The following is a 23,297-nucleotide window of genomic DNA, read 5'->3' as shown; positions in this document are numbered from 1 at the left end:
ATTGACAGTCATTTCAAATACCTCTGCCCTGGAGAACAACCTGAAGAAGGAGGAGTGGAACTTGTCGCTCGTGGGAGGCTTATAAAGTCCTGGACATCTCCTGTGACTGGACAGAAATGTGGTGCCAAATGATAGACTAGAGACTTTTGTGTGACGACCCCTCTGGAAGTGTTTCTGAACATCTGATCTGATTATAATTCTTTCTCTCAATCTGCGCACACCGTCCCCACCCCCACCCCCACCCCCAGTCTCCTGCCCTGCAAGTGATTGTTGTGGGCTTTTTTTCTCTGTGAACTGTGTACCTGGGCAGTAATGAAAGCAATCCCAAATCAGTCTTGTGAGGTTTTATAACTAAGAATAAATTATCAACCATTGACTAAAACTCCTGACCCATATTTCCTGGCCTTGGATATTAATTTCAGATTTTTTCTTGCTTTTCAGGTCACACCCAGCGTAGCAGAGGAGTTACTCCTGGCTCTGCACTCAGGAATTACTCCTGGCAGTTGTCAGGGGACCATATGGGATGCTGGGAATCAAACCTGGGTCAGCTGCGTGCAAGACAAATGCCCTACCTGCTGTATGCTATCGCTCCAGCCCCTCATACTATTTTTTCATATGCCACAAATGAATCATTCTATATCTCCCCCTTTCCTTCTAACTCATTTCATTCAGCATTGATACTCTCCAAGTCATTCCATTTGCGGGCAAATTTCCTAACCTCATTTTTCCTGACAGCTGTCTAGAATTTTATTGGTTTGTTGGGTAGAGGTGGGAGGGAAACTGAGGACATTGGTGCTGGGAAATTACACTGGTGGAGGGATGAGTGTTGGAACATTATATGACTAAAAGTCAATCATGAAGAGTTTTGTAATGATCTATCTTATGGTAATTCAATAAAATTAAAAATTAATTAGAAAATAAAAATAAATAAATAAATACCTGACATTCCAGACTCTCCATGGCCTGTCCCAATTTCTTTCTTTCTCATGATAGTAACTCATGCAAGTTTCCATTTACTTTACAATCGACTCTACAAGTGTACCAAATCAGTAAGAAAGAGTTCCTGATCATATTCTCCAGAATAAGCAATTTGTTTCACTTTTTCTGATAAATTATTTTGCCAAGACTATAGATTTGAATAAATGTCTATTTTTATTTCATCAGTATTAATAACATGGTCATTTTTTCAACTCCAAGATTATAAGACTTGAGGGACAGGAGCAATAGAACAGAAGGTAAGGCATTTGTCTTGTATGCACCTGACCTGAGTTTGATCCTCAACACCCCATATTGTCCCCTGAGCCCTTCCAGGAGGGATCCCTGAGGGCAGAGGCAGCAGAAAGTCTGAAACACCACCAGATGTGCCCCAGAAACAAAACAAAACAAAAAGTTTAGTCAGAAAATGTAGATAACTGTCTTCTAAAAAAGTTTTAATTTAAAAAATTGTTATCAAATCATCACAAGAAACACAGTTACAAAGTTGTTCATGATTGAGTTTTTACCATACAATGTCCCAACACCTATCCCTTCATCTGTGTGTTCTGCCACCCAAGTCCCCAGTTTTCCTTCCATCTTCCCCCAGACCCCAGTCTGCCTCTAGAGTTATCAATCTATGAAATAAAAAGTGGAACCACAGAGAGAGAGAGAGAGAGAGAGAGAGAGAGAGAGAGAGAGAGTGTGTGTGTACCGGAGAGATATAAGGGGCCTTTCATGTGACTACTCCTGGTTAGATCTTCAGTACAGCATATAGTCCCCTTGATGTCGGTGGGCCCCACGGGTGACTTATGTGAAGTGGGGAGGAGAAAGACGCCCACTTTCTCCCCACCCACCTCTGCCACCCGGAACCCTGGGTAGGCTATGACTGGTAAAGTCTGCAGTGAGCACCTGCTCGGCACGGGCCTAAGCCCCGCCAGCCCCACGAGGTGGCCGTCAAGCCACACCTGAAATCCGCTTGATCTTCTCGGCACGGGAGTTAATCCCCGCCACCCGATTGCTCGGGGAGCCACGGACTCAAGCTGGGGTGAGAATTTGCTCTTCGCAGGAAAGGAGAGACCAGTCCCAAGCCTTACCCGAGGTCTCTGGGGTTCTTGTCTCGCTCGCAGAAAAGAATTTCAGGAGTAGACGAGCAGTGAAGTAACAGGTTTTATTTGGAGGCTTTTGGAGAGGGAGAGAAAGGGATAAGCAGAGAGAGAGAGAGAGAGAGAGAGAGAGAGAGAGAGAGAGAGAGAGAGAGAAAGAGAGTAACACGTCCAGAGGGAACGCAGGCTTCTCCGAGGGTGGAGAGAGCGCCAAGTGGACTCTCGAGCTGGTTCTTATAGATCCTTCCGACTCAGAATGTTCTGGAATCTCCTTGGGGCTGGGTTGCTGGAGTCAACCGGATAGAAAGCGGGTTCGAGAGTCATCTGACTTGGAATGTCCTGGGATCTCCTTGGGGCTGGGTCGCTGGAGTCAACCGGATAGAAAGCGGGTTCGAGAGTCATCTGACTTGGAATGTCCTGGGATCTCCTTGGGGCTGGGTCGCTGGAGTCAACCGGATAGAAAGCGGGTTCGAGAGTCATCTGACTTGGAATGTCCTGGGATCTCCTTGGGGCTGGGTCGCTGGAGTCAACCGGATAGAAAAGCGGGTTTTGGAAAGGAGGAATTTCATGGGGAGGAGGCCCATATCTTCAGGGTCTGGGGATGGTCTTATCAAGTCCTTATTCTCTGTCTCCACAGGGTGGGTTGGTCCTAGAATTCTTCTATGAGACTTTGTTTCATTGCAGAGAGCCTTTCCCTATCTACCTGCCTACATCACCCTGAGCACCATTAGAGGTCAATCCTGAGCATGGAATCAGGAATAGTCTCTGAGCATGACTGAGTATGGTCCCCAAACCAAAATTAAATAAAATTTAAAGGTGGGTAATATACAATAAATGACAGGAAGCACTAGCAAAAAATATATAGATGGGAAGTATAAAATTAAAATATTATAAGTAACTGTGAGCATAGTTTTAGTAGTAGAACACAAACCTAGCATGTACAAAGTCTTGAGTTCAATGCCTTGTAATGCATGGGTCCAGAGCACCAAGCATAGCTTTTATGGCCCCTGAAAACCAGTGACCCTGGTGGCTCCCTAACACTGACAGGTAAGGGCTCTGGTATCCTCCATTCTAGCATTCCCCAGCTTGAGCTATGCTGGTCTATGTCAGGTCGTCAATGTCCCCAGTTTCCCTTCCAGCCTCCTCCACATCTCTGGATGTGGTCCTGGGTTTCTGAACACTTCTAGCTATTGCCACTGTAAAGAGAAAAAGAAAACAATACAAGAGAAAATTTTTAAATGTCTTGATGGGATCATACTCAACAGTAGACAAGATACAATGTTTAAATTTAAATGTAACATTGATTCTTTATATTGATTCAAGAAATATTAGTAGAAGTTTCTCAGACTGAGAAGCAAAGAGTGGAAAATGTATGAAAAATGAAACAGAATGCTGAAGAAATTTGGAGTGAATCTATAGGTGCAACATATGTGCAAAGGGAAAAGTAACAGAAAGAGTAATAAAGTAAATATTAAAAGTAATAATTGTTGAGATACATCCAAATCACGGATATGCACCAAACTAAACAAAAATACCAAGTAAACAAAAGCCAATAATAAAGCAAAATCAAAGGCTCTGGGTGCTTCAGACCAACAGCAGCTGGAGGAGTGGAGGCCCCTCCCATCCATCAAGGATTCACTTAATCATTGCCTTAATCTGTGAGGCCGGCTGCTGGCAAGAAGGGACCTGAGTGACAACAGAGGAAAAGAGATCGCATGGACCTTTCCCTCTGGAATGCTTTCCACTCACCCTCCACCACCACCCCCTCCCCCCCATCTCTCACTCTCCACCCCTGCCAACTGGAAACACTGGAAGAATTGAAGGTTTTTTGTTGTTTTGTGTGTGTGTGTGTGTGTGTGTGTGTGTGTGTGTGTGTGTGTGTGTGTGTTTAATTCGATCACCAACAACCTTCTATCCTTAAGGCATTAGAAACAAAAAATTCCAACTCAAAGCCCATAGTGCCCTCTGCAGGAAAATAGAAAAAGCAAACCCAGATGTGTAAACAGAAATATTCTGCAGCTGTTCATTATAAGTATCCAGAGGAAAACTGAATGTACAATTGAAATAGGGATCAGGCAAAGAATGAAGAGCCCAGTATGACAGGTCTGGAGAGACAGAGAGGTGGTAATAAAGTTAAGCTGTTTATATTCTATGCACTTATATCCCAGCACTGAATATTATATCCCAGGATTGTGTCTCTGAGAAGCCAGTGCCAGGAATGATCCCTGAACACAAAGCCAGGAGTAATCCCTGAGAACCATAAGCTACGGCCCTACCCACCCCTCCCCTTCAAAAGTAGAACCAACTTAACAGAACTTAACAAACTTAGAGAAACTCAGCTCAGCACTTAAAAAGCAGGTCCAAGATGTCAAACAATTGCAACTGGACCACATGGAGTGGATCAGCCAAAGATTTAAAAAAAATACTTAAAAATTCCCAATATAGTGGTTGGAGCAATAGCACAGCGGGTAAGGCGTTTGCCTTGCATGTGGCCAACCTGGGTTCGATTCCCCCAGCATCTCATATGGTTCCCTGAGCACTGCAAGAAGGAATTTCTGAGTGCAGAGCCAGGAGTAATCCCTGTGTTTCACCGAGTGTGACCCAAAAAGGAAAAATAAATTCCAAATATAGAAGTTCAAGTGGTAGATAGCAGCGTGATGGGGAGTCCATCCCAGACTCTCCCACAACAACAACAACACCAAGGAGTAGATTGAGTGCAGAGCCCAACCTGAGTTCCAGCGCTAAACTCAGGAGAGGAACCCTGCAGAGGGAGTGAATTAGAGAGCATTAGAGAGATTGGGTGCAAGCCTGGTGGCAGGAGAGCATGACTGCAAAGAGTGCTAATCATAGCTGACTTCTGCAGGCCTGAAATAGGCTTCAGTCACAGAGTTCTTAAGTACTGAGATATAAAATGAACGTGGGGTATGCTGAGAACCTATGCCCATCTTATTCTTCTCACTGAGTGAGGATGCAAGAAATTGAGACATAGCAGGCTCCAGTTTGGTCTATGTCTTTGTTGCTTCTAGGGGCACAAGGTTTGCCCATAAGGTCTACTGCTGATCTCACCTTCCTGACACTTGCTTAACCTTGCTTCCTGACTGTGTGGACTGCACACACAGCCCACAATAGTGACTCCAAGCAGATCAGGCCTCCTAAAGCAACAGCAACCAGCATGGAACCACGCTCCTGTTTTTGAAACACATTCGGGCAGATATTAGTCTCCCAAGTTCTGATGATAGACGGGTTCTATCTGTCAATCAAACCCTCAATAAAAGTTTTTAAAAACCAAATAAAAATTCCAAAGCAGTTGGGTGAGCTCTAGAAAAGAATTGTCATAGTGTAAAGATCGTCAATTAAATGAAGAAACCACTTGATCACTTGATATTCCATTACTCATCAATTTGCTCCAGCAGGCACCAGTAACATCTCCATTCGTCCCTGTCAAGTGCTGTTCCTCGGAACATGCTACAATAGAGGCATTGGTGGTGTTGATGTCCTCATCAACACAAACTTGGTCATGAGCATTGATTCATTCGAATGCCTAACATCCCGAATCGGATGCTTACGCTTGAATAGACATGGCTCACTGCCGGCAGTTTCTATCTTCGTCTTCTGTTCACCAACATCCAACTATGATGAAGAAATTGAGAAGCTCTACATGGAGCTGTAGAAGTTCTATAAAGAAGACCACACCTTCTACAAGATTATTGTCAGTGATTTTAATGCCAAGATAGGACCAAGAGGATCGCCCAAAGAACTCCACATTGGGACCAATGGCTTAGAATGGAACAAACAGGGTGAGAAACTGTCTGAGTTCATCATGTCGACCGAGACCATCCATGGTAACTCAAAGTTCCAGAAGGCTGAATCTAAACGTTGGACATGGGAGTCTCCTGGTGGACAGTTCCACAATGAAATTGACCACATCATATTCAATCAATAGTTTTGCCTGACCAACGTCACTGTTGTCCCAAAATTTCAAATGGGATCAGACCACCATCTCCTTCGTGCAAAATTCTACTTCACAGAGCGGGGAGAAAGGGCTGCAAAGTTTAAAAAGAGAACTCCCAGAACAACCACCAATTGGAAGCTCTTTGGCACTATTACGGCAACATGGGAAGATGCTGTCATTGACAACATCATTGAAGAATATGATCGACTTGTTCAGCATCTCCATGATTGTACGAGGAACACTGAGAGAGAGAAAGCCACAGAAATATTCCTGTCTTCAGAAACTCTCGAGCTCATTTGCCAAAGTGGCTTGGCACAAACCTCAGGCAAATGAAAAAAATACATGAAAGAAAACATTAATAAATTCAGAGAAAGTTTGAAAGAAAGTATCAGAAAAATACAGCTATTTATCACTCCCAAACCAACTTTGCAAGAAATATAATAAGGTCTTCTATAAAAAGCAAGAAAACTCACTCAGAGAGAGGAAGATACTTAAAGACATAAAATGAGGAAAACAGAGAATAATAAAGGAGATTTCCAGAATAACAGTCATTTACTTTCTGTTATAGGGTTAAGGATATAGTACATTGTTGAAGTACACGGAGCTTAGGTTTATCAGATTGTACCCATCACAGTGCTCCCGAGTCACTTCCATTACTTTGTCTGTCTGTAACCTCTTCTATGCTCTCTTCCCCAACCAATTTGTAAGGTCTCATCCTGCTTAGACACTGAAGCTGTACTGTAAGTTAATATTGTCTTTCTCCTCTCCTTATGTCTTTTGAGCAGTTTACTTTAATGCAATGTCCTTTTGTATAGATACAGGAAGACAATTAATTAATATTATGCTTTATAACTTAGGAATTAATTGGCTTTGGATATTATTCACTCCTGGGCATCTGCCTTCTCAACTTAAGCCTCAGTTGCCCTCACTTCTAGCATCCCAAGGGCAGGGTCCCGACGTGGGACTGGATGAAACCAGGGCAAGCAGGTAAGTTATGTGCTACCCTGGCATCGCTATGGGCCAGGCCAAGGTGCCACGATTCTTAACTATAAGTTAAGAGGTTGATCATAGGCAAATGATGTCATGATCCAAAAGTAACGACGAGACTAGGGCCCTGCTGCTAGGAATAGGAAAGATATCTGGCCTGAGCACTGCAGTCTGAGATCGAGATGGCCCTAGGAGAGCAATTCTATAAGCTCAAAGTATTTCTTACTGTGTCCATACAAAATGATTAATATTATGTATGCTTATGTTGATTGGACAAGGAGAGGAGAAACACGTCCTAGAAGCAGTTTTCCTTTGTGTCCTGGCTAGCTTGGATGAGACTGAACCTTTCCCCCTCCAAAGTGCCTTCAGTAAATGATTTCAGTATATTAAGGCAGTTTCTTTTATCTCATAGGAGCCTAGCTGGTCTTAGGTAAGCAGATCTCAGGTGCTAAGCCAGGCCTGATCTTGGGTATGTAGATACCTGGCTCCAGGCTGGCTGATTTTGGGGATGTAGATTCCAAGCTCTAGCAGACTGGTCTTTGTTATGCTAATCTAAATGCTTGTAGTTTGTAAAAAGGTGAGGCCAGGATTACTGGCCTGCTGATGTAAAGAAACAATGTATGCTTTGCCTTTGTGTTTTTTCTGTAACTCCTTTTGATGACATCACTATATTGTGCCCTTTAGAGGTACTATGATCTATATAAGGGAGATTTCAGGACTCTGGGGGGGGTGGGGAGACACGTGCATCAGAGAACCTGGAAAGATGGGGCTGAGGACAGAAGCTGAGAGAACAAAGGTGCATGTGCTTGAGGACTCCTGAAGCCTCCATGACATACATCTCTTCCATGTAATAAATCGCTGCTAAGACCAACCAGCTTGGCCTCGTTTCCTTCCTTCGCCTGACCATCGCCATCGACCTCCGTGGAGTGGGGAAACGGCCTGGCCGCTGGCCTTTTTATTTTTTGTGTGTTTACACAGTACATAGAGCTGGTTATGTGATTTTTATGCAGAAGACCCAGGTTACGTCCTTATCACCATGTGGTTCCATGAGCACCACTGGGAATGATTTTTAGGAAAAAGTCAAGAGTGTACCCTAATGACTCAACAGCAAACATAATCAATAAATTCATGGGGAAAAAAATTTAGAAATTCAGATCAAAACAACACAGTAATGCCAAGACAAAAATACTTGGAAACAATTAACAAAAGGCAAATGAAAACAGATTAGCACAACAAAGACCAGTATCAAAGTATAAGCACAGGAAATAAAAGAAACCCAAAGAAAAGAAGTCAAACTGCAAGAACAAACAAAAGTCTCATAGAAAAAATGGCAGTAACTCACTTATGCTAATAATTTGTCTAAATGTCAACGGATTAAAAAGTCCTGCCTTGTCAAATGATGCCAAATGGCTATACAGATCAGGAAATAATATACTACTTTCTGTTATATAAAGAGACATACTTAAATCTCATTATTAGAAACAAGTTTAGAGTTTAAATAAAAAACTAGAAAATAATCATAAAGGTAAACAATAGCCTAGAATAAGGCTATAATTCCATCAGATTAAGTGGCATACAAAGCGAAGAACTTTCTACACAGATTAACAGATGATCACATCTGGAGGACTTAACTGTTATCGATATATAGGTACCAAATTAAGAGCAACAAAATACTTAAAACAATTACTAAGATACCTGAAGATACAGTGACATCAACACAATAATAGAAGGCTTTAAAACCCACCCTCATCTTTTAACATATCAACCACACAAAAAAAATCATTAAGATTAGAGATAAGAGCCAGAAAGATTGATTCATGGTTGGAGACCTGCCTCATGAGTTGGGGGAGAAGGAAACTGGACTAGAGAAGGGATCACTAAGTCAATGCAATGCAATAATGGCCATCAGTAAGTCCTGGATAAGAGTTCATGCTTTATTTTTTTTCTATATGTTCATTATTGTATACAAAATCATATGTTATCATCTATAGAATAAGTTTCATTCTCAACTGCCTATACTGGTTCCCTGTGTCTGTGGGTTGTTCAGTTGGTGTCTGTGTTGCTCAGATGCTCCATCACACCATCAGCACATCCTGACAAAGAAAAGAACTGGGGGTGATTAACATAGCTCAGAGGCTGAGTATACACAGCATTTTATTTTGATGTATACATGGAAACTGATAAAAACGTCTCAAAATTAGACACGAATGCAGATGAGCATTTTGTATATGATGAAGGTTCTAAAGCATTGGCAATATAGTAAATCGAAGTGGTCACCTAGTACACGTTTAAAATAAAATAAAGTTGAAAAAATACTTTACATTGAATTTAAGATAAATCAAAATACAGTAAACACCTAACAAAATTAATAAAAATTAATAAAATTTAAGATAAGTCAAAATACACTAAATACTTAATAAAATTCTGGATAAATCACTATAAATTATTTTTGTCTTAAAATGGAGAAAGATTTTTGAAGCAAAGTACAAACTTCAAATAATATTAAGAAAATATTAGAGGGATGAGAACAAACATTATAAATCATTATACTCAAGAAGAAAATTAAATGTTAGGACATATTGACTGTTTACTAGCATAATGAAATACGAATTTCACACTTGTAAAAGTGCCTGTAAAATGAGTAAAGTTCATCAAGTTAATAAGAAAATGATTATAGGTCATAAATTTACAATATCTAGAAATCAAAAATGGCTCTAAACTATGGAAAAGTAGCACTGTAGCACTGTCCTCCCTTTGTTCCTCTATTTGCTCGAGCAGGCACCAGTAACATCTCCATTGTGAGACTTATTGTTACTGTTTTTGACATATCAAATCCGTCAGGGGGAACTTGTCGGGCTTTGCCGTGCTAGCGGGATACTCTCGGCAACTTGCTGCGCTCTTCAAGAGAGAAGGAGGAATCAGAAACTAATTTATAATCACATTTTTAATATTAGATATAGTCTTAAATTAAAGTCACTACTAGATTGATGGGCTGGAGCGATAGCACAGCAGCAGGGCATTTGCCTTGCACGCAGCCAACATGGCCGACCCAAGTTCGATTCCACCGCCCCTCTCGGAAAGCCCAGCATGCTACCAGAGAGTATCTTGCCCGCACGGCAAAGCCTGGCAAGTTACTCGTGATGTATTCGATATGCCAAACACAGTAACAAGAACTCTCATGATGGAGACGTTACTGGGCCCGCTCGAGCAAATAGATGAACAACAGGAGGCCTGTGACCGTGACTAGATTGATAGGGACAACTTGACTCTCAATGGAATATATGTATGACTGAGGTAGAGACTCCAAATCAGGGCTCCTGAGTGGTGGAGTTCCTCCCACCAGGGCTTCTTTCACTTTCCTCCACTTCAGGAAAGTCCTGCAAAGCCCTCTGTAGTATCAACTTGAGGATCTGCCGCTGTTGCCTCTTTTGCCTAAAAGAGCCAACAAAGAAATAAATGATGGGGTTGGCACAGCTGTTAACACAAGCCAGGACTTCTGGGGTTTCTTTAAAATGTAGGAAGTTATTCACATCACATTTAAAGAACACAACAAGGAACCACTCAATTCCCCAGGCAAAGCCACAGAGGAGGAAGACGAGTACTGTGAGCCCAATAGTCACATACAGTCTGGTAAGTTTTATCTGCTGGGAGCCACACAGCATTCTAAGCAGGAGCGTCACGCTGGAACCAACGAGAAACACCAGTAAAACAAGCAGCCATACACAGATGATGATATCAAATAGCGGGCACATGTAATCATCTATATTCCAAATCAGCAAGCCACAGTGCATTCCTTCCAATATGCTCAGCAACAGGCACAGAACCCAGAGCAGGGCACAAATGACAGCTGACATGTGTTTGGGACGGTGGCAGCGGTACCAGATGGGCCACAGAACCAAGAGACAGCGCTCAGTGCTAATGGCACTGAGAAGGCTCAGGCCTGCAATATAGGCACAAAAAAACATAGTGAGTAAAAGTTCAGGGATGTCTAAGAAGACATCATAAAAGTTGTTGATGAGTCTCTGGAGGCAGAATATAGTGCGGATGGAGAGGTAAAGAAAATCAGCGCCGGCCAAGTTGAGGATGTAAATGGAGAAAGCGTTCCTCTGTGTCTGGAAGCCCAGGAGCCAGAGCACAACCGCATTTCCTCCCAGCCCCACCAGGGCAAGGATGACCATCAGGAAGTCCTGGGTTGTGGTCTTTGTATTGAAACTTGGAGGAGGGTCCTGCTTACTTCCATTCAGTGTGAAACTAATCCACAAATCTGTGACCGTTGGATCCACGTACAAAAACTCTCCATAGGTGCTCCTGAGAACAAATGAAACAATTATAACCACTGTCATCACTGATTCTTGTGTTATAAGGGCTTCACTGATCTGAATTTACAGGGAAAACAAGAGACTTGCTCTTTGGATACATACTCCTCGGGCACAATCCTGGGTCCTGGAAATCTACATTTACATTGTTATTCTTTGTTCTAAAATCTAAGCTCTCTCTACAGTTTAATCCCCAGGGGCGGCCAGTGCTCTCCCCATCGCCGCCTGGGTTCGGGATGTGGGGGCCTCGGTCGCTCCCCCAGTCAGGAAGGCCCAGGCCATGGTGCAGAAGGAGGAGGAAATAAGGGCCACGCTGGGTTGATTGATCAGTTGCTGTTTTTTCCATTCTCCCCACGTGCCTGTTCCATCTCTCTGAGCCTCCCATTCTAGTCTCACACTCCCCTCATTCCTATCTCCTCCTGTCTCTCCCGCTCATCTCTCCGAGCTTCATCTCGCAGCCTGGGCTCTCTCTCTCCACATGCCTGCTTCTGTATTCTTCTACATCCTTCTCCCTGTGTCCCCCTTGCAAGTCTCTCTGTGCTCCATCTTGCTGCCCTGTTCTCTCTTTCTCATCTCTCCCCAACTCCTGTCTCTCTCCAACTCTCTCGTCTCTCCCACTTCCCAGAACTCTGGGCCAAGGCTACACCCAGTCTGGTAGCAAAATCAACATAAGAAAGCCCTATCTTTGCTCAAGGGCAAAATACCACTTAAGGTGTTTTTCTCCTTTCCTCAGTCCAATCGCTTAACATCTTAATTAACATCTTAATTCTACTTAATATTCGTTATTTTTGTATGGACACAGTAAGAGATACATTGAGGCTTGTAAGGCGGGTCTCCTGGGAACGTCTCGCCACAGATTCAGACTACAGTGCTCAGGCCAGATTAATATTTCCTAATCCTAGCAGGGTCCAAATCTAGTTATTACTTTTTGGAATCATGACAGCATTTGTCCATGACCAAGCTCTTAACTTATAGTTAAGCATTATTATGGCACTTTGGCCAGGCCCATTTCGATGCTAGGTTAGAACATAGCTCACCACTTGCCCTGTTTTTGGGGTGCTAGGGAGTAAGGGCAACTGAGGCTTAAATAGAGAGAACAGATGCCCAGGAGGAAAATATCATTGAGAGTCTATTAATTCCCAAGTTACAAAAGCATAGCATCAACTGTCTTCTTGTGCCCATACAAAAAGGACATTGCTCTGAATTAACTGTGCAAAGGACTTAAAGAGGAAAAAAAAATTACAAGTCAACAGAGCACAAAGAAAGAAGTTACAAATAAACATAGAGGAATGGGAGGACTGTGATGGGAGTAACCCAATAAACCTAAACTCCCTCCAGCAAGGCAGAAAGGGCAAACTAATATTATCCTACACTCTACTGCAAAATAGTTCTTCTGCATGCATAAGAATGCCATGATACCAACATCATTATTCACTATCATAGCCCACATCATGTCCACTGTTGGGAAAAGGAGAAAAGGTCAGCTGTATGAGAGAGCAACCAAATTTGAGTTGCTTCAAATCTGAGACTGAGGCATCCTCCAGGACAGAGAGGGGACCTCTGATCATCTCTTGAATGTTGTCACAGTTCCTGAAGTAAAGGTGGTTGATGAGGAGGCAGAGGAAAAGCAAAACCTCTGCTTCCCCTTATCAAGGCTCTGTACTTTTATTCATTACACTGAACCTAACTAAAGTTGTAATTAAGAGTAAGTCTCTTTTTTTCTCCCTGATCTACTCAAAATTTATACCTGGTATTTGTCAAATACATACCTTGTATTTGTTGTTGTTGTCAAAGTTCTCTCTCTGTAATATCCCCCAAATCTGGCAATTATTACTTAGTGAAAATCTAGTGCAATATTTTCATTGACACAGAAAAAAAATGGATCTTGAAGAGACTAAAAGGATTTTCCTGAGGTACTGGTGTGAAGGGCATGCCCAGTATCGACCCTTCTCCAGTGTCCTGAGAACTTCCTAATTGTTCTCTGCCTTGTTCATTATGGGGAAAAAGCCCAAGAAAAATAATCTTTTGATATAGATTTTGAAGAAGATATGGTATGGCAGTCCCTGCTAGCTGCCTTCATTCTCCTGTCTCAAACACAATACTCCTGGGAGTTTGGGAACAGACAGCTTACTGGGCCCTGTCAATAAGTGCAAGGTGATCAGGTACCTACTCCTTTTGCTCTTTTCTGGAGCTGGATACTGATGTATGTAGAAGTCTAGATAGGGTCATATAAGATTGAATAATACTATCTTTAAGCAGATGACTAAAGTCAATGGTGTCTCCTTGTCCTAGATCAATAAGAACAATCTTAATAATTTCTGTCTTGCTTAAATCACTGTTATCAGATAACCAAATAATAAAATTTAATAATTAAAATAATCATAAATAAATAAAATAAAATAATCAAAAATCATATTTATTGGCTGTCCCTAATAAATTTTGATATTGATTTATCAAAATTCAATAATCAATAATCTAGACCCTCCCATTGATCATCGATTTGCTCGAGCGGGCCCAGTAACGTCTCCATTGGAGACTTTGTTGTTACTGTGTCTGGCATATCGAATACTCTCGGATAATCTAGACATAACTGGCATTTGTCACTATTGTCAAAGTTCTCTGTATTGTCCTCAGCATCATTAATCTCCCAAATCTAATAAATCATCCCATTTCAGATTTTCTGAGAGAGATGAAAAAGAACGGAAAAGACTTTGCAAAGCTAGGTAAAGGGAGTGGGATTCTCACAGCACTTTAGATAAGGAACACTTGTATGCAGCTTATTTTAGGAAAGAATCTATTTCTCACCACTGCAATGTTTAGATGGAGGTGGAGAGTGTTGAATGGGTTATGATAAAACTAAACATTGTTGCTGTACTACTCCCAGTCTCCGTGGATGAATCTGCCAGCCCCCAACATTCTAGTAGGTAGTTTATGCCCTTAAACCTGTATTTTCCCACTTGGCAAGCCCATGTGAATTTTGTAGTTGGAGCTATGTAGACATGCAATAGGAAGGAAAGTAGAGCTTTGGCAATAGACAATCAATGTACCTTTCCTGCATTTTTTTTTTTTTGCTGGAAGTGATCTGATGATCTGTACTAAGATGATCTGAGATCCCCCTTGACTGAAAATTGCAAGGGGAGCTTTCTCTGCCCTAGAGAAAATTTCACAAGACCAAAAGTGACACTTAGAGCTAAAAGAAGTACAATCAAGATACAAATCAATCCTTGATATTCTGCGTAAGATATTGCTGCAAATGAGAGCAAAGAGTCGTGTGAACCAAGACACTTTCATGGTTTTTTCAAAACACTGGATCTGATCATATGCCTGCCTCCCATCTGCCCAGCCCCACAAGATCTGATTCTCTTCTCAGCAAGTTTTTGGTGTTTTAGAGCCTTTGCCTGGGAGCAAGATAAACTTGGAGGATGGTATTCCATACATTGGTGTGACTTCCACCCTCCCATCTGTGACCATTGTAGCCACATTCAGAAAATCCAGTGGTGATCCTGAGAACAAAATGACTGTTGCAAATATTGTCGTCACTGATTCTCATAATATAGGGGAATCTCTGACTGCATGTTACAGGGAAAAGGGGAGTCTTATTTATTTGGTATTATGGAAGACCACCAACATTGGAGTCCTGGGAATATGGATTATTATTCTTTGTTTTTATCCTTGGCTCTCTTTCCTGAAAAAAATACCCTCTACATTCATAGGGATACCATGGCTCTAAAATACTGACTGACAGTCCTGGTCCTTGACATGTTCCCTGTGGGAAAGAACTGAAAAGTAATATTGTTGCTATGTGAGGCAGTGATAGACTGTGAATCTAGTTACTTCACATCTGGGACGGAGGTGCCCTTTCAGTAGCAGAAAATTGGAAGGCACAGGCAACCTCAGTGAAGAAGAGTGATACCCCCACTGAGGAGAATTGAGGTCAAGATTTAGGGTCACGAGAGAATTAAGGTCTCCTGCTATAACACTTGGGCACACTGTGGTGCATACTGAACCCAGTGTCAGCCCTCTGCAGAAGCAAGTACTGTTGTGCTGTTCACTAGGGTTTCCCAGGGCCTAATTTTTGTTAGGGACACAGGGAATTGTTAAGAATATTTTTTCAACAAATAAATAAAATGTGTGAATGGGAAGATTGATGTAGTGAGAAATTTGTATTAAATTTTAGAAAAGAATATAACTTCAAAAGTAATAGTCTTTAAAAACCTGTAAACAAGTGAATAAAGGGTTATTTCCTTACTATTTCTTCTGTCTATAGCAAAGTACTAAAATAAATAAATAAAACAAAATACTTCTTAAAAGAAATCTTCACAGGTGCATTAGTAATGGTGAACTTGATGGGGTCTCTAATCCAGAGTATGGCTCTAATGGTCCACTAGTAGGGTTTAGTACAATTTAGTGGAAAGAGGAGGGGGTGGGGGAAGGTTGTCTAAGGAAAGACATAATAACTGAACTAATACAAGGACTGGAGGATTGAAAATATCTAAGGCATATTAATGAAAGTTTAATTATAATAGCACTATAGCACTGTCCTCCCATTGTTCATCAATTTGTTCGAGCAGGCACCAGTAACATCTCCACTATGAAGATGTTTATTTGTGGGCTTTCTGAAAGGGACAGAGGAATTGAGCCTAGGTCAGCCGCATGCAAGGCAAATGCCCTACCTGCTGTGGTATTGCTCCAGCCCACTAAATTATTAGTAACAGAAAATAATAAACTTCTACATTTCAATGATAGAACCAATAGTTTTGTTTCAGATTAAATACATGTCACCATGACACCATCCAGAATGAGTGCTGCAACACAGTTTGTCTAAAACCCAGCTGTGAAAAACTACAAGTAATGATGATTTAATAAAATAAAATTAAAAGGAAGAAATTAGAATAAGTGCCATTATTCTATAACTCCTGCTCACCTTTAAAGAAGCAAATTAATTATAATAATTATATAAATACCATTTATTCTCTCTACTATGGTGATTTGAACTGGAATTTTATTTTCACTTTGAAAAGTTTTCATTAGATAAGAAAATGGAAAATGGAAAAAGTCTCTATGTTGTACAGGGGTTGTGATGTCATGATGAAAATATAGAGGTTCATGTGAATTCTTATCAGACAGAGGGGATTGTTTCATTTGGGAGAATAACTGCTAGCTCTCCTTAGCTCTTTTTCCTTGCTCTTCCTCAGGGATGTATATTGTTATGTTCAAGAGACCACATAGGATCATGTATGATAAACCATATTGTCTTTAAATAAAGAGTAGACTATTGAGAGGAAAGGTGTCTCCTGCCTTGGGTCATAAGACCAGTCAGTAAATTATATATTGTTCAATTCACTATTATAAAGTAATGCTTCCTTTGGCAACCTAAATCATAAACTAAACACATATAAATGCCTATGTATTTGTATCTCCTATTTAAAAAATCCATTCCCAAAGCATGGATGATAATGATGAGAGATTATTTCAAAGACACGAGAGCATTTCAGAAAAAAGGGGGAAATTTAACACAGAAGTGTCAAATAAACAAATGGAAGGGGTGGACTAAGAAATTTATTCAATTTATGGAGCAGATTACAGAAAATATCAACCAAGAGAGGAGAACTTCATGAAATCTTCTTTCAGAGACAATTCAGACGAACTGTATGGTCTTCCCCCCTCCCATTTCTAGGGTTAATGAAGGAGATAAAATAGCCTGAGATGAAGGACAAAAGAAGGTCAGTCTGGGGTCAGTTTCCGGGCTCTCACCAGCCAGACTGTGAGATCACAGTGGCAGTGTTAGTCTGCCTAAGAGCAGGGCCTGTCTCCGGTGGCCTTTCCCTATAGCTTCAGCTACCACCACTAACACAGCTCATTGAGTTCCGGAAAACTCCTCTTCCTTGAGTTCAGGTCTAGTCACGTTAAGGCTCCTTACTATTGTTTTTCTTTGGTGGTAGTACTCACCACACCACGTAGCTTTCCCAAAACATAACCACAGTGATGAACAATTCCTTAGTGAAACTCTGGTCAGGGGCTGAAGCAATAGCACAACAGGTAGGGCATTTACCTTGCACGAGGCCAACCCAGGTTCGATTCCCAGCATCTCATATGGTCCCCTGAGCACCCCCAGGAGTAATTCCTGAGTGCAGAGCCAGGAGTAACCCCTGAGCATCACCAGGTGTCACCCAAAAATAAAATAAATAAATAAATAAATAAACTCTGAATAATCGTCCTATTTTAGGTCATTTGTTTAGTTGGTATCTTAAGAAATGGCCGGGGCGGGGGGACTTTGAAAAATCATTAAAACTAAAAAGAGTCGGTTATTCACAGAACTTCATCGAAGGATGCTTGCATTTATACCTATCTTAATCCTTATTTAGGAAATAACATATTTCTTACCATGAAGAGAATGGAGATACAATAAAACTGAGCACTGGTACTTTGCTCTCTCTGATCTTCCACAGCTGAGTCTGCTAGTCCTCAAACTTCTAGTAGGAAACTGAAATCTTTATTCCATTTTATCCTCAAACTCCTTGAGTTGGCATAGATGTGCAGTAAGAGGATAAAATAGTGATTTAAAAATTTAAGGGAAAACATTAAGGAATTTAAGAAAAACATACCTTTCCTCCATTGTCTTGCTGGAAGTGATCAAAAGACTTGCACCAAAGGGAAAAGACCCCCAGGATTGAGAGTTGGTGGGGAAATCTTCTCTGCTCTGAAGACAACCTTGCCTGAGTTGAAGCAGAACATGGGGCTGAAGGAAGTGCAACCAAGATGCACATCAAGTCCTTAATCTCCTATATAGGGTCCCACTGGCAAATGGCAGTGCAGAGTTTTGTGAGTCACACGTGATCCCTCATGAGATTTTCAACATTTGATCTGATTATGTGCCTCTCTCTCATCTACCCATCCCTATGGTACCTGACTCCTTTCCCTGCGAGTTTTTTGTTGTTTTAGAGCCTTTAAAGGGCTGTTAGCTGTCTTTGGGAGCAGCACAAGCAGCATGAGGCTGCCCTTAGTCCTCAGAGCCAAGAATAAATAAAGCATAACCTTCTTACCTGACATTCGAGTCCTCAGTGATTTGCCCCTTTCATCATCTCAGTAAGGCATGAGGTTTACATTTTCTTTCCGATTAACAAAGAGCGTCACAATTAAGTTCTAATTCCTTTCGCATGAGGCAATAAATTGTTTTATTTAAAATTTATTTGATTGTTTTTGTGGTTGTAGATTTTGTTAATAAACATATGTTCCTATATTTTTAATTAGCCAGTATTATCAATAAAGCCAATACTTCCTGTTACCAGATCATCAGATTTTGGGGATATAGCAATTACTTTAGGATTATCAGACCTGGATTTCTCTTTCACGTCATGCTTGGAGTTTATGGAGTTTCTTTGATTTCAGGCTACCATTATTTAATAGAGCAGAATATTCCACTATTTTCTCTCCAAATATTGTGGAATGGCTAGAACACAGCACTAAAGACAAGCTGCTCTTTGTGAATTCAGACAAACTTGTCTGTTTCAGTTTTTTCAATGATAAAACTGTGATGATATTACCAATGTCACAGGTTTTTATGAAGAGTAGTAAATCAATCATCTCATTAGTTGGGACCAAAGGCGTGTACATTCATCTGAAAACATTTAAAAACATGCATTTTTGCTATTATCTATTTCTGGCATTCTATTTCACATGTACTAGAGTTCTGTTTTCCCCCAGATCTCTAAATTAATCTCTTTTTCTATCTCTTTGTCTTCCAGCTTTGTGTAATTTCTAGAAATGTGTCTTTGATGTGACTTGTCTCTTTTCCACTGTGTTGAATCATTTGTTCAAGGCAACTGCCAAATTTTAAATGTGCTATTTTTATGCTAGCAACTTCTGAACATTCTACTTAAGACTGTTTTAAAATGTGCTTGTTGATTTTGTTTTTTTTATGCTGGTTCATATTAAAATTTTTTAATTTTATATAACCCTCTGAAATATAAAATATTATAGTTATGTGATAATTCCAGTGCAAATGTATTTCTGATTTTACAATCCATTGTTTCTTCTTACTTTTCATACAGAACCTGGTTACTTGGTATGTTTGTGCTTATGACTTTTGACTTTTGACTAGATCATGTTTGGTTTCAGTTCCCTAATATGTGAAATAAGACACAGTGGGGACTTGGAAGTCTTCTTGGGATTTTATATGGGGGAGTTCTTTGAAGGTGAAATTATACAGTTAACTTCCTCTAGAGTTTACTTTGTTCTTCTTGGGTTTCCTTTTATAAACTTTGAACTTCCCAGTAAGGTTTTCACTTCTCAAAGGTCTTCAGAAATCTCAGTTGTCATTTGAAAGTTTAGAGAGGTTATGGGTTGTGTGGATTTAGATCACAAAGTTATGCTAATTTTGTGAGAATTGCAGATTCTCAAGAGATATCAATTTGGGGTAAAAGAGATAAAGCAATTTGCCTTGCACAGGGCTAATCAGCAGGTTCAACCCCCAGCATCCCATGTGGTCCTCTGAGCCCTGCCAGGAGTGATCCCTGAGTATAAGCTCTGAGCACAGCTAAATATGGCCCCCCAAATGAAACAAACAAACACACACACACACACACACACGAGATATCAGCTTTATTTTGTTTTTACCTAGAGGCAAGCATTACTTAGTCTTTCAAGGTTCCAACCTTACATGGGGTTCTCCAGTTAGGTCTCTCACCTTGGGTTATCCTAAGTCTTCCGTCTAGATAGATCATTGCAAGACAGTAACCAAGCAGGAGATCTAGTCACCTTCTGAGAGAAAAGAGGATCCACTTAAGGAAATCAAGCAAGGAAGTCATTTTATCAGCTGTGTGCTTCAGCAAGTCTCTCAGGTTCCTGAGGGGGAGAACCCACAGAACACAGATGGGAGCGGTAGTTACAGTGGGTAGGGCACTTGGCTTGTATACTGCTGACCCAGGTTCAATATGGCCTTGAACACCACCAGAAGTAATCACTGAACACAGAGCTAGGAGTATGCCCAGTGCATTGCTAGCTGTGGCACAAAAATTTTAAAAAAAGAAAAGAAAGAAAAGAAAAGAAGAAAAAAGAAAAGATAAAAAGAAAGAAAGTAAGAACCATTAAGCATACTTCCATAAGCTCACCTACTGTGATAAATAGGTCCATGAACGCTTTGGTAGATGTTCACCAGGTATCCAACTATCCGTGCTTTTTGTAAAGAGAGTAAACTAGCATATTTCAAACTTGGTGATTACTGAACATAGAATATGTGTGGTCTCAGTTCCCCATATGTGAAAATAGATGCTTTCAGGCAATGAGGACTTGTAAAGCTAAGAAGGCCTGTTGCTATGGAGGGCCTCTTCCTTGTGTAGTTTTCCTCTCTCTCTCTCTTTGATACACTTTATACCCAAGAGAATAGGATGCCAGATTTTAATAAGGCTAAATCTGATTCCAGGATCTTTTTTCTTCCCTTGGTTCCCTGGTGGCTAGTTTCTAGAGGCTCCTGTTTCATCACCATAAAAAATTCCCTCACCTAGTCTCTTCTCTGTTTAGGAACCTCTCATAAACTTTGTGTCATGAATTCTTCCCATTCAAACAGAGCAGGTAGGGCAGCATCCCAGAGATCATCTCTACAAAGAAGAATTTGGGGCCAGGGAGACAGCTCAAAGGGCATAATGCACGCTTTACATGTGAGAGGCCCAGGCTGAATGCTCGACATGTTATGGTATCCCACTCACTGCAAGACCAACTCACTGGGAGTATCCCTTGAGTATGACTAGGTGTTACCCAAAAAGCAACAGCAACATGTGTAACTTATCACACACCAGGAGCTTACATAGCTATATTTTGGGAGAGCGCATCTTTTCCCAATTTCCAAAACTTTTCTCACCCTACTCCATGAAACAATCACCCAAAATAAATAAAATGCATGAAAATGATGAGAAGTATATGAACAACATTATTGGAGATGTGGATCCCAACAGGAATGAGTCAATTTCCTTTGCAGATTCCCTGGTATTTGCACCAATCATATTTGAACTACTTTTGCTGAAAATAATTTACCTTTACTCTGCTTGCACAGCTGCAAATGTTTTCATTTTTTCATGTGGATGTTCTGTAATTTACAATACTGTACATGATGTTTCCAACACCACACCCAGTGTACTCACTTCCTTCCCTCAAGAACCCCAACACCCCTCCCACGCAACCCCTGCTCCCACCATCAACAACTAAATTCTCTCATTAAGTTGCCTTTGGATCTTTGTTGCTACCTCATTGTGTATCTCTAAGTCCCAGATTGAGGAAGATCATTCTGCATCTGTCTCTTTTTTTCTCACTCAGCAAGATATTCTCAGTTTCATCCATGGTGCTGTAAACTGCATTATTTTATTCTTTCTTAGAACTGCACAGTATTCCATTGTACATACGTAGCACAACTTCTTGATCCATTCATCCATAGTTGGACATTTGAGTTGTTTTCCAAATCATGGCTATTGTAATGGCTATTGCAATGCTGTAATGAACATAACTGTGTTTATGTCCCTTTGAATTAATGTTTTTGTATTTCGGAGGATAGATGCCAAAGAGGTGGTATTTCTGGGTCATATGGTAGTTCTATTCCTGTTTTAAAATATTATTTACTAATTGAATCACAGTGAGAGACACAGTTACAAAGTTGTTTATGATTGGTTTTCAGTCATACAATGTTCCCTTCACCTGTTCCTTCACCAGTGCACATTTCCTGCCACAAATTGTCCCTAGTTTCCTTCCCTTCCCCTCCCACATGGCAGGCAGTTTTCTTTACCACCCCCACTCTCTCCTTTTAGGCATTATGGTGTGCAATACAGATACTGAAAGGTTATCAGGTATATCCCTTTACCTACTTTCAACTTTCAGTTCCTGTCCAAAGTCATCATCTCCAACTATTATTGCCATAGTGGTCCTTTCTTTATTCTAACTGCCCTTTGCCCCTTACACACTTGTGGCAAGCATTGACCAGTGCCTATTTTTGATACGTCCCCATATTGATTTCCAGAGAAATGTTTCCATTTGTAAGCATTTATTATACTGTTCTTTAGTCACTTCATACCTAGATCCAATTTCATGCCCATTGCACTGTGAACTCTATGGAATCCAGCTTCTTTGCTTCTCTGTCCTCACTATCTGACCTTTAGAAGCTCTTTCTCGGGGGTATGGTGCCGCCAGCAGGTCAATTTGAATCTGTGAGACCAGTGGCATCAGCAGCCTGATGGCACCGTTAGACTTTCAGATACCCCAAAATTGCTGCTGTGCCTTTGGCCAGACCCCAAAAACTTGGGGCAAAGTTTACCAAGAAAGTAAACGGCCAAAAGTTAGGTATGTGGGAGACACACCCACAAGCCACCTCCGGCTCAGCTATATAATTGGAGGCATGGCGTCTCTGGTTCCTGATCAAACTGCTTAATGGCCATGATCCCAGAGACTCAGAAACGAATCTTGGAACCAAAGGCTTTTGGCAGAAATGCATCCTGTTCCTGCAGTAGGTTACTGGCGCTGGGCTACTCCAGGTGGGAATAGGTTTCTTGCCTTGGCCTGTTCCCCTTGACGGCCCGGTGACCACCATCCTCCAGAGGCCACTGGACAGTCAGGTTTGGGCCTGCAATGACGAGACATGTGCAGCCTCACCAGATGGGGGTGGAACCAGTCCTTTCCTCCCCATCCCAGCAAGATCCCGAGTTGCCACCTACAAACGGCCTCTCTGGTTCCTAATCAAGCTAATTAACGGCCATGATCCCAGAGACTCAGAAACAAATCTTGAAACCCAGCAGCTTTTGGCAGAAATACATCTGGACTACATACAAGGTGGCTGTCGCCTCAGAGCTTATTGGAAAGCCAGGTATGAGCCGGCGGTGATTGGGCAACTGCAATCTCATGGGAAGGGGGGCGGTACCGGCTCGTCCTTCACGCCCTGCTGAGGTCAGTTGCCCCCCACAAGCGGCTCTCTGGCACAGCCATGGA

General features: G+C 41.3%; 1 protein-coding gene across 1 annotated transcript; it reads right to left on the bottom strand.

Moving 5' to 3' along the window:
• Positions 1-10,325: 10,325 nt before the first annotated feature.
• On the bottom strand, positions 10,326-11,360 carry LOC130015990 (mas-related G-protein coupled receptor member X2-like). The gene has a single exon (XM_056106748.1). The coding sequence runs from the start codon at positions 11,358-11,360 to the stop codon at positions 10,326-10,328; it is 1,035 nt and encodes a 344-aa protein (XP_055962723.1).
• Between the last annotated feature and the right edge of the window lie 11,937 nt (positions 11,361-23,297).

Source organism: Sorex fumeus, unplaced genomic scaffold, assembly GCF_029834395.1.
Source record: "Sorex fumeus unplaced genomic scaffold, SorFum_2.1 ptg000007l, whole genome shotgun sequence".
Taxonomy (NCBI): domain Eukaryota; kingdom Metazoa; phylum Chordata; class Mammalia; order Eulipotyphla; family Soricidae; genus Sorex; species Sorex fumeus.
Note: the sequence above shows the minus strand (reverse complement) of the source record. Positions and strands in the feature narration are given on the sequence as shown.